The following is a 16,585-nucleotide window of genomic DNA, read 5'->3' on the forward strand; positions in this document are numbered from 1 at the left end:
AAAATCTGGACCACGTTTACTCCACACACAGAGACTCATACAAAGCTCTCCCTCGCCCTCCATTTGGCAAATCTGACCATAATTCTATCCTCCTGATTCCTGATTAAAGCTAAAATTAAAGCAGGAAGCACCAGTGACTAGATCCATAAAAAAGTGGTCAGATGAAGCAGATGCTAAGCTACAGGACTGTTTTGCTAGCACAGATTGGAATATGTTCCGGGATTCCTCCGATGGCTTTGAGGAGTACATCACATCAATCATTGGCTTCATCAATAAGTGCATCGATGACGTTGTCCCCACAGTGACCGTAGCTCAACCAGAATCCATGGATTACAGGCAACATCCGCACTATGCTAAAGGCTAGAGTTGCCAGTTTCAAGAAGCAGGACTCTAACCAAGAAGCTTATAAGAAATCCCGCTATGCCCTCCAACGAACCATCAAACAGGCAAAGCATCAATACAGGATCGAATCGTACAACACTGGCTCTGACGCACAGCTTGCAAACCATTAGACTACAAAGGGAAGCACAGCTGAGAGCTGCCCAGTGGCACGAGCCTACCAGACGAGCTAAACTACTTCTATGCTCACTTCGAGACAAATAACACTGAAACATGCATGAGAGCACCAGCTGTTCCGGAAGACTGTGTGATCACACTCTCCGCAGCCGATGTGAGTAAGTCCTTTAAAACTTCTTACGGCTGAAATCCTGTTAATGGGATCGATTTGACAACAGCCAGTGAAAGTGCAGGGCACCAAATTCAAACAACAGAATTTTAATTCCTCAAACATACAAGTATTATACACAATTTTAAAAATAAACCTGTTGTTAATCCCACCACAGTGTTCGAATTTGTAAGGGTTTTCCTGTGGTGAAGGAGAAGCGGACCAAAATGCACCGTGGTGGTTATTCATGTTCTTTAATTTATAAAGAAACCACACATGAGATAACTAACAAAAACAACAAACGTGAGAAAACCTAAAACAGTCCCATCTGGTGCAAACACAAAGACAGGAACAATCACCCACAAACACACAGTGAAACCCAGGCTACCTAAGTATGATTCTCAATCAGAGACAACTAATGACACCTGCCTCTGATTGAGAACCATACTAGGCCGAAACATAGAAATACCCCAAAACATAGAAAAACAAACATAGACTGCCCACCCAACTCACGCCCTGACCATACTAAATAAATACAAAACAAAGGAAATAAAGGTCAGAACGTGACAGTTCCCCCTCCCCCAAAGGTGCGGACTCCGGCCGCAAAACCTTAACCTATAGGGGAGGGTCTGGGTGGGCGTCTGTCCGCGGTGGTGGCTCTGGCGCGGGACGCGGACCCCACTTCACCATTGTCTTAGTCCGCTTTATTGTCCGCCTCCGTGGCTTTCTAACCATGGCCACCCTTCTCAATGACCCCACTGGACAGAGGGGCAGCTCGGGACAGAGGGGCAGCTCGGGACAGAGGGGCGGCAGCTCTGGACAGAGGGGCAGAAGCTCTGGACAGAGGGGCAGAAGCTCGGGACAGAGGGGCAGAAGCTCTGGACAGAGGGGCAGAAGCTCGGGACAGAGGGGCAGCTCGGGACAGAGGGGCAGGGGCTCTGGCGGCTCTGGGCTGATCGGCTCTGGCGCCTCAGACTCCGGCAGCAGCGCCGGACAGGCGGGAGACTCCGGCAGCAGCGCCGGACAGGCGGGAGACTCCGGCAGCAGCGCCGGACAGGCGGGAGACTCCGGCAGCAGCGCCGGACAGGCGGGAGACGCCGGACAGGCGGGAGACTCCGGCAGCAGCGCCGGACAGGCGGGAGACTCCGGCAGCAGCGCCGGACAGGCGGGAGACTCCGGCAGCAGCGCCGGACAGGCGGGAGACTCCGGCAGCGCTGGAGATGAGGAAGGCTCCGGCAGCGCTGGACAGGCGGGAGCACCTGTAAGGATGAGCCGGAGAGACAGCCTGGTGCGGGGGGCTGCCACCGGAGGGCTGGTGCGTGGAGGTGGTGACGGATTGACCGGACCGTGCAGGCGCACTGGAGCTCTTGAGCACCGAGCCTGACCAACCCTACCTGGTTGAATGCTCCCGGTCGCCCTGCCAGTGCGGCGAGGTGGAATAGCCCGCACTGGGCTATGCAGGCGAACCGGGGACACCGTGCGCAAGGCTGGTGCCATGTAAGCCGGCCCAAGGAGACGCACTGGAGACCAGATGCGTAGAGCCGGCTTCATGGCACTTGGCTCGATGCCCACTCTAGCCCGGCCGATACGCGGAGCTGGAATGTACCGCACCGGGCTATGCACCCGCACTGGGGACACCGTGCGCTTCACAGCATAACACGGTGCCTGCCCGGTCTCTCCAGCCCCCCGGTAAGCACAGGAAGTTGGCGCAGGTCTCCTACCTGGCTTCGCCACACTTCCTGTGTGCCTCACCCAAGAATTTTTTGGGGCTGACTCTCGGGCTTCCATCCACGCCGCCGTGCTGCCTCCTCATACCAGCGCCTCTCCGCCTTCTCTGCCTCCAGCTCTTCTTTGGGGCGGCGATATTCTCCAGGCTGTTCCCAAGGTCCTTTCCCGTCAAGGATCTCCTCCCAAGTCCATTTATCCAAATAGTGCAGCCTCTCCCACTGCTTCTCCTGCTGCTGCTGTTGCTCCTGCTGCCTTTCACCACGCCGCTTGGTCCTGTTGTGGTGGGTGATTCTGTAAGGGTTTTCCTGTGGTGAAGGAGAAGCGGACCAAAATGCAGCGTGGTGGTTATTCATGTTCTTTCATTTATAAAGAAACTACACATGAGATAACTAACAAAAACAACAAACATGAGAAAAAACAGTCCCATCTGGTGCAAACACAAAGACAGGAACAATCACCCACAAACACACAGTGAAACCCAGGCTACCTAAGTATGATTCTCAATCAGAGACAACTAATGACACCTGCCTCTGATTGAGAACCATACTAGGCCGAAACATAGAAATACCCCAAAACATAGAAAAACAAACATAGACTGCCCACCCAACTCACGCCCTGACCATACTAAATAAATACAAAACAAAGGAAATAAAGGTCAGAACGTGACAGAATTCAAAAAGGATTTACGACGAAAGTGCCTTGTCACATAAAACCTCAGCCATTTTTCCAGCCAAAGAGAGGAGTCACAAAAAGCAGAAATAGAGAATCACTAACCTTTGATGATCTTCATCAGATGGCATTCATAGGACTTCATGTTACACAATACATGTATGTTTTGTTCGATAAAGTTCATATTTATATCCAAAAATCTCAGTTTACATTGACGCGTTATGTTCAGTAATGTTTCACTTTCAAAACATCCGGTGATTTTGCAGAGAGTCACATCAATTTACAGAAATTCTCATCATAAATGTTCATGAAAATGCAAGTGTTATGCATGAAATTAAAGATATACTTCTCCTTAATGCAACCGCTGTGTCAGATTTCAAAAAAGCTTGAGAGCGAAAGCACACCATGGAATAATCTGAGTACAGTGCTCAGAGACCAAAACAAGCTATACAGATACCCGCCATGTTGTGGAGTCAACAGAAGTCAGAAATAGCATTATAAATATTCACTTACCTTTGATGATCTTCATCGGAATGCAATCCCAGGAATCCCAGTTCCAAAATAAATGTTTATTTTGTTCGATAAAGTCCATCATTTATGTCCAAATACCTCCTTTTTGTTTACGCGTTTAGTTCACAAATCCAAATTCACAAGGTGCGAGCACTAGTCAAAAAAGTTATATTACAGTTCGTAGAAACATGTCAAACGATGTATAGAATAATTTTGCACGCCCAATTTTTCCGTTTTTGATTTGTTAAAAAAGTTTGAAATATCCAATAAATGTCGTTCCACTTCATGATTGTGTCCCACTTGTTGTTGATTCTTCACAAAAAAATACAGTTTTATATCTTTATGTTTGAAGCCTGAAATGTGGCAAAAGGTCGCAAAGTTCAAGGGGGCCGAATACTTTCGCAAGGCACTGTAACAACACAATATATTTCACGTGCTTTGCGATTGTGTAGGCTACTTTGTGTATGATTTCTCTATTGTACTACAGAAAGTCTTATACCGACACTACACTACTTTGATATGCATCAATAGGGATTAAGAAGTGAGTATATGCAATGCCCACTGACAAAAAGCGGGTATATGGCTTATACATGCGTACAGTGCATTCGGAAAGTATTCAGACACCTTGACTTTTTCCACATTTTGTTACGTTACAGTCTTTTCTAAAATATATCCGTGAAGACAACCTCTTCCATGGCAATAGGGGACACCATATTTATCTCTTTACTCAACCAGGGGGCGGAAGAATCGTGTATAAACCAATTTAGAATGATGCAAAATGCTAGTGCCTCGAAATACTACGTATTTAAGGTTTGGGACGGATAGTAATAGCTGTGGGAAGTAGGGGTGCTGAGGGTGCTGCAGCACCCCCTGATAAATCAGAATTTAAATAATTTTTCTCTCCAAATTAGTGTACTAAAAAAATAAAATACAATTGTGCCATTTGGTTTGCTAAATATAAGCAATTTGAAATTATGTGTACTTTTACTTTTGATACTTAAGTATATTTTTCATTTGGGGCAGCAGGGTGGCCTAATGGTTAGAGCAGTGGACTAGCACCCGGAAGGTTGCAAGTTCAAATCCCTGAGCTGACAAGGTACAGGCAGTTAACCCACTGTTCCTAGGCCGTCATTGAAAATAAGAATTGGTTCTTAACTGACATGCCCAGTTAAAAAATGTTTTACATTTTCTTTTGATACTTTAAAACCAAATACTTTTAGACTTTTAGTCAAGTAGTGTTTTACCAGGCAACTTTCACCTTTTCTTGAGTAATTTTCTATTAAGGTATATACAAGTATATATATATATATATATATATATATATATATATATATATCTTTACTTTTACTCAAGTATGACAATTGGGTACTTTTTCCACCACTATGTACTAGGCCTGTATTACTCTTGTATGAGCAGAGAAAAATTATCATCAGCAGAGTAGGGTGAAGAACTTCCTCAGCTTCTTCATCTTCCCCTTTCCTACCTTTTTGTTAATTTTATCTGGGATTGCTTACCTTGCCATATGAATTTTGTAACTGCACTATGAATTTTATCCCAAAAGCCAGAGACATAGGAAGCATTGAATTACAGAAATTCAGCCATGGCAGAATATTCATTTTGACATGAGATATTCTGCCATTTAAAGCCAACAGATATAATATTTGAATAAAACATAATAATTTCAAACCCTGCTTACATTTGTATATGATCACATGTCTCTCTATTAGAACTATGTGTGGGAACAGATTTCCAAAATTAAAATCACTTGGAGCTGAATTCCTGGTGTTTTTACAGTCTTGTATATCCAACAATGAAAATGTTTTGGGCCAAATACAGGCTGTATCACAACCGGCAGTGATTGGGAGTCCCACAGGGCGGCGCACAATTGGCCCAGCGTCGTCCAGGTTTGGCCGGTGTGGGCCGTCATTGTAAATAAGAATGTGTTCTTAACTGGCTTGCCTAGTTAAATAAAGGTCAAATAAAAAATATATATAATAATTGGCTGCCATTTGGGAAACCGTGACCTACACCAAAATTGTTGTGAGACTTTGTGCCTATTTTTCTTCTGCGATGTTATCACACTGTAATAGTGAAGTCAAGCAATTGGATCTGAGCAATTTATAATTTTTCTACTGGACCTGGATGTTGTCTTGCAGCTGCTGCGGCAGAATGAACAGGGGCGCTGTGCGCCCTGGGCTGTTCAGCTCAGCGGCTCTGCGTTAACTCCACCCCCGACAGAAGTTTGCAGCCCCGGATAAACTTCCAGTTCCCCTCTCTACCGACTAGTGCTCTTTTCCAGCTTACCATCCCACGTAGAGGCCCCATTTTCCAGAATGGAGTGCCGGTTGGGTTTAGCGATTTTAGTCGTTTGCCTCATCTCTTATGGCCTTTCGGATGTGCAGCTCAGTAGTAATGTTATTCTCGAGCCGTATGATCTGCTGTTCGACACAGCGGTAGAAGCATACTACAAGGGTGACTGGATGACGGTCATCCTGAACATGGAGCGGGCGCTTCGGAACAAGGCTGCGATACGCAGGGTGAAGGCGCATTGCCGGATAATTTGTGCAAACCAGAGCGCTTTCGGAGAGCCTTTATCCAGCATATTTGTGACAATACCAGGCGCTGGCTCTGTGGAAGATCTTGGTTTTTTTCAAAAAATTATGAAAAGGGCTGATTGTGTAAATACCTGTGAAAGTGATAAAATTGGACCACCAACTATCCATAAAATCACTGAAGATGTGGACCTCGAGTTTAAGAAGAGAACCCCTTACAATTATCTGCAAGTCGCATACTTCAAGGTACAAATTGTCGATCAAATGGGTCCTATGCATAATAAATGTTAATATCTTTCATCGTGAAAAGAGTCGACAATATAGGTTATTTGCATAATAAATGTTCAGACATTGCATAGGCTTGAAACAAATACAGCCAGTAGTAGCATATTCAATGTTGTGGATAAGATTCGCCTGCGTCATCTTATTGCACTTTTTGAAGTGGTCTACCATGCACATTTATCAACCACACTTGCATGTCAATATAAGAGCAATGTCACTTTTTATTTTGTCCAATTTCATTTAAACTAACACTAAGAAGCAAGTCGTTCACTTTAAGTGCTCTGTTTTCCCCAACCCCCCAAGCCAAGCCGGCCGTGCCACGTCTCTAGGTGGAGTCTAGCTGTGTAGACAATTTACGTCCTACACTGGATTCTTCTCGATTTTGGGGCTTGTCATCAACATGCGCCGTAGATCTCATGCATACTACTGTGCCATTCAAGAATTTATTCAACTTTTGACAGAATAGTCATGTTGTCACGCTCCGACCTTTATTATCTCTGTTTTCTTTATATTTTGGTTAGGTCAGGGTGTGACGAGGGTGGGTATGCTAGTTTTGGAATTGTCTAGGGGTTTTGTATGTCTAGAGGTTTTGTAGGTCTAGGTATTTATGTCTATGGTGGCCTGATATGGTTTCCAATCAGAGGCAGCTGTTAATCGTTGTCTCTGATTGGGGATTATATTTAGGTGGCCATTTTCCCTTTTGTGTTTGTGGGTTCTTGTTCTATGTTTAGTTGCCTGTCTGCACTACTCATATTAGCTTCACAGTTCGTTTTGTTATTTTGTTCGTTTGTTCAGTGTTCGTTCTTATAATAAAGAAGAATGCACACTTACCACGCTGCGCCTTGGTCTGATCATTATGACGAACGCGACACATGTATATATTTATTTGTGTTGTCTGTTTATAAAATTGTTATTACGTTGTAATAAGAGTAGTTGGCCCTATAAATTAAGTAAATACATGTAGCCTATAAGATGTTCCTGAATGTCAAAGGTCATATTCATAGCCTGTTTATGAATTTCAATAGATATGGGAAAAAATATGTAGGCCTTATGGCTTACATATTGGCTCCAATGCAGTCGTTTTTAACTGAATATTAAATCATTTCTGGATAACAATTAAATACCTTACTGTGAATGTTATCCATTAAAATGGTAAAAAAAAGGAAAAAATAGCTTCTTAGCAAAGAGTAATTTCTCAAGGAATAATTATGACTGTGAGTGTTCTGAGTGGGGTCTCGCTGTTATAGTAGTTTGTTTCTGTACACCACTTACTGACTTTGTCAGGTATGGGTGTGTGCAAAGCAAGGATGCAGAAAGACTGCCATCCCATCTGCCCCCATTTAATATAGTGTACGTTAACATAATTATTACTTCTAAACAAAAACACCTTTTGCGTTCTTATACGCTTACATGTTGGTATTATTGCAGTCGCTAAGATTATATTTGATTATATTTGCAGTCGCTAAGATGACCTATTTTGGACGCAGCAATTGTTAGCTAGACTGCTAACGTCATTGGCTGTAGCAAAAGCAATCGAAGAGCCATTTTACTGGTTGAAGACAAAGTTGATTATGTTTTTATGTATAATGCAGTTGATTTGTGATGATGACACAAACATTATGTTAAGCAGGACATTCATACAAGCCTTAAATTACAATTATAATCCAAAAGTAGTGTGAAATGCACTCATAAGCAACATGTAAATGGAGGCTTTTTTTGCTGGCATTCTATGGAAACTCCCAGAATTATTATAATTTTTTGACTGAACTGGGCCTTTAAGTTAAACCAACAACTATAAAAGAGACATATGGCCCCTGATTGAAGACTACTTACTATATTAAATAGGAGATTGACTAGTTTCCGAAAACAGCTTGTTGGTGATTGCAGCTCACACATTTCTTACACCATTCCAGGGGGTCTTGTAAAATACTTCTGAGACGTGGAGCATTTAGGGAAGCCTTTGGAGTCACAATGTGTATAAGGTTTATTCGACAGATACAGTATGCTGTATTAATGATTTGTTCACTAAATATCTCTCTTCCCTATGTAGATCAATAAGCTGGATAAGGCTGTGGCAGCGGCCAACACATTTTTCCTGGCCAACCCAGACCACATGGAGATGAGGCAGAACCTGGACTACTACAGGATGATGTCCGGAGTACAGGAGGAAGACTTTAAAGACCTGGAGGCCTGGCCTCACATGGTGAGACTGACACCACTAATCCCCAGTAATGCACCCATTATCCCAGTGACAATGCACCTGTTATAACGGTAAATATGTACCAGTTATTCTAGTGACAATGTATCAGTTATCCCAGGAACAATGGACCAGCTATATACCATTTACAACATTTGGAACTGCACATAGTCAGACTGTAACCACTTAACAATTTGCCTACTTGGAACTGCCAAGCATATGGTACAGGGGAAAGGGACCTTATTGGCACCAGGTTGGGTAGGGTTAACGGGTTGAATTAGAATGTGGCTGGGCTGCTGACTCCCTGCTTTGCTCTTTACTCCCAGGCAGAGTTCCTTGCAGGGAAGCGGTACTACAGCTCAGACTCGTTCGGTCTGGCCATCGACCACTTTGAGGCAGCGGTGGAAGACTACTTCAGCGCGGACCAGGAGTGCCGGGCGCTCTGCGAAGGAGCTTACGACTACGACGGATACAACTACATGGAGTACAGTGCTGACCTCTTCCAGTCCATGACAGGTGTTAAGACAGACTAAATCCCAAAAGAACCCCATGCTAACATGTTGGATAAAAGCTTCAACCTTGTACTCTTGTGTCTGCCCATGTCACCGTCAGACCACTACATGCAGATTCTGAACTGTAAGCAGAGCTGTTCTGTGGAGCTAGCCTCCACCGCAGGAAAGGACAAGCCATTTGAGGATTTCCTCCCTTCCCACTTCAACTACCTACAGTTCTCCTACTACAACAGTGAGTCTCAGTCCCTATTCACTCTGCACCTACATGCCTTTTTAGAATCAGGGTGATTTGCTTTCACAAATCAATGTGTCCTCTGCCTGGCTGTCTGCTCGTCTGTCTGTTTGATGTCTCTCTTTCTCCCCCCATCAGGTGAAAAGTATGAGCAGGCCATAGAGTGTACTAAGACCTACCTGCTGTTCCACCCAGAAGAGGAGGTAATGAATCAGAACCTGGCCTACTACTCCGCTGTGCTGGGAGAGGACAAGGCTGCAGCCATACCTGCTAGACAGGTACACACACACACACACACACACACACACACACACACACAAACAAACAAACAAAACCTGCACCTTCCTACCTATCCCTCATGCCTCCAACCCACTTCTCTCCATCTCTTCTCCCTCCCAGGTGGTAAAACAGCACATTCAGCAGTCCCTGTTGGAGAAGGAGCTGCTTTACTTTGCTTTTGAAGTGTTTGGAATCACCTTTGTTGATCCAGTAGGTTACCATGTCTCTTATCTTCTCTTGTGTCTCACTGTTTCTACCAGCAAGACATCACCCTGATAGGGGACTGCTGTCAGGTGGGTTTTAGCATGTGTGATCTCACATCCTACCCCTTCCTTTGCAGGATTCCTGGACCCCTGCAGACATTATGCCCCTCAAACTGAGAGAGAAGCAGAAGTAAGAGAAACACACACATTCAAGTCATTACAATTATCCTGTGCACCAGCCTCCACTAGTACATGCATGCTCTCAATATCAGACTAGGATCTGCTCCCCATTATGTTTGGGCTCCCGAGTGGCGCAGCAGTCTAAGGCACTGCATCTCAGTGCTGGAGGCATCACTACAGACCCTGGTTTGATCCCGGGCTGTATTTATTTTAACTTTATTTAACTAGGCAAGTCAGTTAAGAACAAATTCTTATTTTCAATGACGGCCTAGGAACAGTGCCTGTTCTGCCTGTTCAGGAGCAGAACGACAGATTTGTACCTTGTCAGCTCGGGGATTTGAACTTGCAACCTTCCGGTTACTAGTCCAACGCTCTAACCACTAGGCTACCCTGCCCTATCACGACCGGCCGTGATCGGGAATCCCATAGGGCGGCGCACAACTGACCCAGCATCGTCCAGGTTAGGGGAGGGTTTGGCCGGGTTAGGACGTCATTGTAAAATAAGAATTTGTTCTTAACTGACTTGCCTAGTTAAATGTTAAATAAAAAAATAAAAAAATGTTTTATCTTGTAACCTCTTCTTTGGCGCCCTCTGCAGGGCAGACAGGGAGACTGCAGCAAGGATCACTGAGGAGATTGGGAATCTGATGAAGGAGATTGAAACTATGGTGGAGGAGAAGAATAAGGAGTCGACTGATATTGCCAAGATCGTACGAGAAGGTAAGATTTCCTGATAGCATTTTGGAGGGTCACAGCATGAAGTTTGGGAATGTCAGTGGACTGTCTAGCACACTCTGACTGTACACTCTATATTCATTCCCCCTGTCTCCCTTCCAGGTGGTCCTCTGTTGTTTGATGACATCAAGATTACCATGTCGTCTAAGCAGCTGAATGGGTCTCAGAGGGTTCTACTGGATGGATTTATCTCGGAGGGCGAGTGCAGAGAGCTCACCCGCCTCTCTAATGTGAGTGGGAGCCCGGGGCAGGACTATTTGTCTGTGTGTTATTGTGTGTGTGTATGTTGACTGTGTGTTGGAACGTGAGCTTCTGATGGTCTGTGTGTTAAAACTGTGTGCATGCTTCTGTCATTGTGTGTGCTGATGCTGTGTGTGTGTTTGTCTGTCAGGCGGCTGCGCTGAAAGGTGATGGGTACCGAGGCCTTCCCTCCCCACACTCCCCCAGCGAGAGCTTCCAAGGAATCACAGTCCTCAAGGCTATTAAGGTACATCACTGACCCTACACACTAAAGCCCTGATAACCCAACCATAACCAAAACACCACCAGCCCAGCACTGCCAACACTGACTCTAAACCAGCATGGTCAACTTCACCCAAACCCAACCCCCAACTAGTTTCATCTCTTAGCCTCAGCTTTATCTCCAACCTTTCTAAAGCCTCAGCCTAATGGCATCCATGTACAGTTACCAGTGAGTTGTCTATAAGAAAGCACCTATTTCTGATGATATTGTCCTGTTCTACAGTTTGGACAGGAGGGAACTGTGCCCCTGAAGAGTGCCCGTCTGTTTTTCGACATGAGTGAGAAGGTACGTAGGGTCCTGGAGTCGTACTTCCGTCTGGACTCTCCTCTCTACTTCTCCTACACCCACCTGGTCTGCCGCTCCGCCATCGACGGTGAGAAACTCCACTACGACGGCCCTCAGGGGACAGTATTGTTGTGTATATCGAATCCAAGATGGGGCATTTAACCCCACATGAACCACCTGTCTGTATGAGTATATAGACATACAGTAAGATATGTTTCCATTCCTCTGTCTGTACAGAGAAGCAGGATGACCGTGATGACCTGAGTCACCCGGTTCATGCAGACAACTGCCTTCTGGTCTCTGAGCTCAACAAGTGCATCAAAGAACCACCCGCATACACACACCGAGACTACAGGTACACACACACACACACACACACACACACACACACACACACACACACACACACACACACACACACACACACACACACAGCATATGCTTATAACATAGGTATCAGCAGCAAGTCTCATCATGCACCACTGTCTTTAAGACCCTTCTCTTGTTCCGGTTGTGTTTTAGCGCCATCCTCTATCTAAATGATGACTTTGAAGGAGGAGATTTCATTTTCACTGAACTGGATGCCAAAACTGTCACAGTAAGTTTCAATCAATGATGAAGGATTGAGGGATGCAGAGTAAAAACAGTTGATTTACTCTAAGGTGTAAGTTAATTGACCGTATGATGACTGATGTCACTGCCCTGTGTTGCCCAGGCGGAGGTGCGTCCTCAGTGTGGTCGTGTGGTTGGTTTTGGGGCTGGGGAGGAGAATCCTCACGGCGTGAGAGCGGTCACTAAGGGACAGAGGTGTGCTGTGGCCCTGTGGTTCACCCTTGACCCCAAACACGAGGAGAAGGTAACATATCTATTAGTCAATCCATCTGGAGTTAAGTATAGTCTTTGTTTCTACCATGCTATATATTGTTTTGTAATCTGAGAGAGGGAGAGAGCAATGCTTTCCACTTATTGATTCATCTACATTTCATCAGTTTCTCTTGCTTCAGTCTTAGCTAATTTGTGTGTGTGTGTGTGTGTGTCTCCAGGAGCGGATCCAAGCTCAAGAGATGCTGAAGATGTTCTCCACTCCTACGGACGCAGAGTTCACAGAGACAAAGACAGAGAGCTCAGAGCCACAGCTCACACTTCCTGACCAGGCTGTGCTTCTTGGTCAAGCTGCACCCCCACTACAGGTGCAGGCAGACAAACCAGATGACAAACCAGCAGAGAAGAAGCCTGAGGAACCAGCAGAGAAGAAGCCTGAGGAACCAGCAGAGAAGAAGCCTGAGGAACCAGCAGAGAAGAAGCGTGAGGAACCCGCAGAGAAGAAGCCTGAGGAACCAGCAGAGAAGAAGCCTGAGGAACCAGCAGAGAAGAAGCCTGAGGAACCAGCAGAGAAGAAGCCTGAGGAACCAGCAGAGAAGAAGCCTGAGGAACCAGCAGAGAAGAAGCCTGAGGAACCAGCAGAGAAGAAGCCTGAGGAACCAGCAGAGAAGAAGCCTGAGGAACCAGCAGAAACAGTCATTGAAAACCCAGCTGATAACCCAGAAGATAAAAAGGATGAGAAGCCGACAGAGAATCGGGCAGAAAAACAAATAGCTAAAGAGGGTGAAAAACCTATGTTGAAAGAGGCGGTCAAAACGAAAGCCAAAGCAGCCGACGCATCAAAGGCCAAAGCGACGACTAAAACAGCGGCTAAAGCAGGGGACAAAGCCAAGGCTAAACCAGCAGCAAAAACAAACGTCAAACATGCAGCAAGCAAAATGAAACCTAAAGCGACAGACAAAAAAGAGCAGAAGCCAGCTACAAAGAAGGCAGAGAAAGCCCCTGGCAAAAAGGTTTCCAAGGACTCTAAAACTGAACCCAAATCAGCCTCAGACTCACAGACAGACAAGGTTGAGCTATGAGACCAACAGCACCTGTGACTCTTACTCTGTGGTGTCTCTATTTTTCTACCGTTTGAATATATTTGCTAAGGTTTTCTCTGTGGGTGTGCTGGATAAAGATATGTAGTTGTTGATGGATATTGTTTTGGATGTTGTTTGTCTGCCCAGTGGCGGTGAAAAATGAACGAGGATAAGGTGTTGTAATGTAAGCCATACCATAATACCAAGGGACTGCAAACTCACTCTGATGGCTGATATCAACTAACCAATCAATCAAATCAATGAATCAACCAATCAAATTGGATTTGTACAGTGCATTTCACAAATGCATTTGTCACAAAGTGCTAAATAGTAACCACCTTTAAATTCATATCCCAGACTCATGTGAACATACTGTGTTGTTTTTATAGTGTTACTTTTGTGTATGATTTGGAATTCTCTGTGCTATTTTGTACTGATTTTAAATAAACTGTTCTTTGCCTCAGGAATGGAAAGATATAATCTCCCAACAAAAAGAGAGAAAAAACCCCCCAGGAAAGACTGAAACTTGGATTCATGTGGATACATTAAAAAAGTCATGTTTTCATACTGAACAAAAATATGAACGCTACATGTAAAGTGTTGGTCCCATGTTTCATGAGCTGAAATAAAAGATCCCAGAAATGTTCCATATGCACAAAAAGCTTATTTCGCTCAAATTTTGTGCACAAATGTGTTTACATCCCTGATAGTGAGCATTTTTACTTTGCCAAGATAACAGGAGTGGCATATCAAGAAGCTGATGAAACAGCATGATCATTAATTGCACAGGTGCAACTTGTGCTGGGGGAAATAAAAGGCTCTAAAAAACTGCACTCTAAAATGTGCAGTTTTGTCACACAACACAACAATGCCACAGTTTTGAGGGAGCATGCAATTGGCATGCTGACTGAAGGAATGTATATTTGTTCATTTTTCTACTATAAGCCACCTCCAACGTAATTTTAGAGAATTTGGCAGTACATCCAACTGGCCTCACAACTGCAGACCACGTGTAACCACGCCAGCCCAGGAACTCCACATCCTGCTTCTTCACCTGTGGGATCGTCTGAGGAGGGGTGCTGAGGAGTACTTCTGTCTGTAATAAAGTCCTTTAGTGCCGAAAAACTCATTCTGATTGGCTGGGTCTGGCTTCCCAGTGAGTGGATCTTGCTCCCAAATGGGTGCCCATGGCTATGCCCCTGCCCAGTCGTGAAATCCATAGATTAGCGCTTAATGAATTTGTTTACATTTGACTGATTTCCTTCTATGAACTTGAAATTGTTGCATGTTGCGTTTATATTTTTGTCCAGTATACATTGGTGTTGCGTTTTCAAGTAATAACTTAAGAGAACACTAGGTGGCAGAGAGGAACTACCATGCCATCTCATGTACATCAGACAACACACATTTTTCTTTCTACTGAATATGTTGTATGTATGGACCCTCAGGGTTTAACTTCATCCTTAGGGTCCGGTAACTCCTTAAATCATAGCTATGATTTTGTTATGGCTTTGTGGAGGTAATTTGAACTCCCAGGAGACCAACATAAGTTGTATGAAAGCCTGTTCAGACTATTGAGATGGCCCCTGGCCAACATGTCTGTTGTTGATCTCTGGTTAGTTAGCTTCAGTATCTCCTCTCTTAGGATCCTGTTTATATCAAAATGCTGCTCCACCCTACGACCACTTTCTTAGTTTTAAATAGTTGAGCTGTATCAGGTCATGATAAGGTCTTTGGGGAAGTGAGATGAGCTGCTGAGTTTCCCTACAGAATTAGAATGAACAGAATGAACATTCCAATTCAAAGCAAATTTCCATGTTGTTGGCAGTCTGGAAGCCATACAGGTTGTGAACAGTTTGAAATTGATCAATTAATGGTTATCTTCATAGAAATTAATGGAGATAACAGAACAGTCATGGATGTTCCGTGGACATAACAACAGAACAACCATATCCAGGGTTCCTTGTCAAGACAATCAGCAAGTAATGTTGACATACTTGTCTGTTGGCCATATTGGTTGTGTCCAGAAAGATCATATAGATTTGAGTTTGTCCATTCTGGGCATTGTGTTTCTACGGTTTCCTCAGCCCTGAGCCTGTGGGTGGAACAGTAATAATGCTGGGTCCTGTGCCGGAGCGTCTGTGTGGGTTTAGCATGTGGATGAAGTCATGCCTGCACATAGTAGAGCAGCTATCTAAACACACATGGACGCACTCACGAACACACATGTACTGTAACAGGTCAAACATCCCAGTTATTCAGCAGCGCAGAAAAGGAGGCATTTGTCAGACCTATTGCCCATGTGGAGATTAGTGTGTATGTGTGTGTTAATTTCTATGTGTATGTGTGTGTTAATTTCTATGTGTATGTGTGTTTTAATGTCTATGTGTATGCGTGTGTGTGCATGTGTGTGGGTGTATGCATGTAGACTTGTGGCTAGTTATTTTGAAATCTTCATCATCTCCCTAAAGGAAAGACTTGGGGTGGTTGAGGGTGATTTGGGTGGCTTCAATGAAGGTCTTCATGCAGCTGTGCTGGGTATGAACTGGCCCTCTTCCCCTACTGCCTGGGTGGTGGCCTCCTGTGTGAGTGAGTGAGTGAGTGAGTGAGTGAGTGAGTGAGTGAGTGAGTGAGTGAGTGAGTGAGTGAGTGAGTGACAGAGTGAGAGAGAGAGTTTGACTGTGTGTGTCTTTGTCTCTGTATCTCTCTCTGTGCTTTGTTTGTGTTTCTCTGTGTTCTGGGTTCTGATCTAGAAAGAGACACAGGCCACTTTGTCTCTCTGTGTGTTTGTGGTGTATGGGTTTGCCCATTGTTCCAAAGACCTGCAGAGAGAGAGGAGTGTGAGAGAAAGCGAGAAACAAGAGTACAGTAGACAGAAGGAAAATCTGAGATTAGTACAAGTCTTGCAGAGTGCAGGCCGATGTTGGAGCCAGCTTTCTCAAGTGTCTCCATGTGTGTGACTGTATCCGCAACTGTGGATATCAAACTTTGTGTTGTTGCACGTACATTACTTTTACATGTGTATTTGTGTGAGTGTGGATTGTGGTGTATCTGCATGTGTGTGTGTGTGTTGTGAAGTGAATTCCCGTTGCTCATGGACAAGGCCACATATGAAAGACAAAAAAGTAGA

At 44.6% G+C, this 16,585-nt stretch overlaps 1 protein-coding gene across 1 annotated transcript; it reads left to right on the plus strand.

The window, feature by feature from the left end:
* The first annotated feature begins 5,783 nt into the window (after positions 1–5,783).
* p3h1 (prolyl 3-hydroxylase 1) lies at positions 5,784–14,102 on the plus strand. Its single transcript, XM_029683389.2, has 15 exons — positions 5,784–6,369; positions 8,456–8,608; positions 8,929–9,118; positions 9,215–9,346; positions 9,485–9,624; positions 9,746–9,835; positions 9,966–10,018; positions 10,607–10,728; positions 10,846–10,973; positions 11,135–11,230; positions 11,489–11,639; positions 11,789–11,906; positions 12,074–12,149; positions 12,267–12,407; positions 12,595–14,102. The coding sequence occupies exons 1-15, from the start codon at positions 5,905–5,907 to the stop codon at positions 13,453–13,455; spliced, it is 2,916 nt and encodes a 971-aa protein (XP_029539249.2). The 5' UTR covers positions 5,784–5,904; the 3' UTR covers positions 13,456–14,102.
* Positions 14,103–16,585: the final 2,483 nt, after the last annotated feature.

Source organism: Oncorhynchus nerka, linkage group LG15 (genome assembly GCF_034236695.1).
Source record: "Oncorhynchus nerka isolate Pitt River linkage group LG15, Oner_Uvic_2.0, whole genome shotgun sequence".
Lineage (NCBI taxonomy): Eukaryota > Metazoa > Chordata > Actinopteri > Salmoniformes > Salmonidae > Oncorhynchus > Oncorhynchus nerka.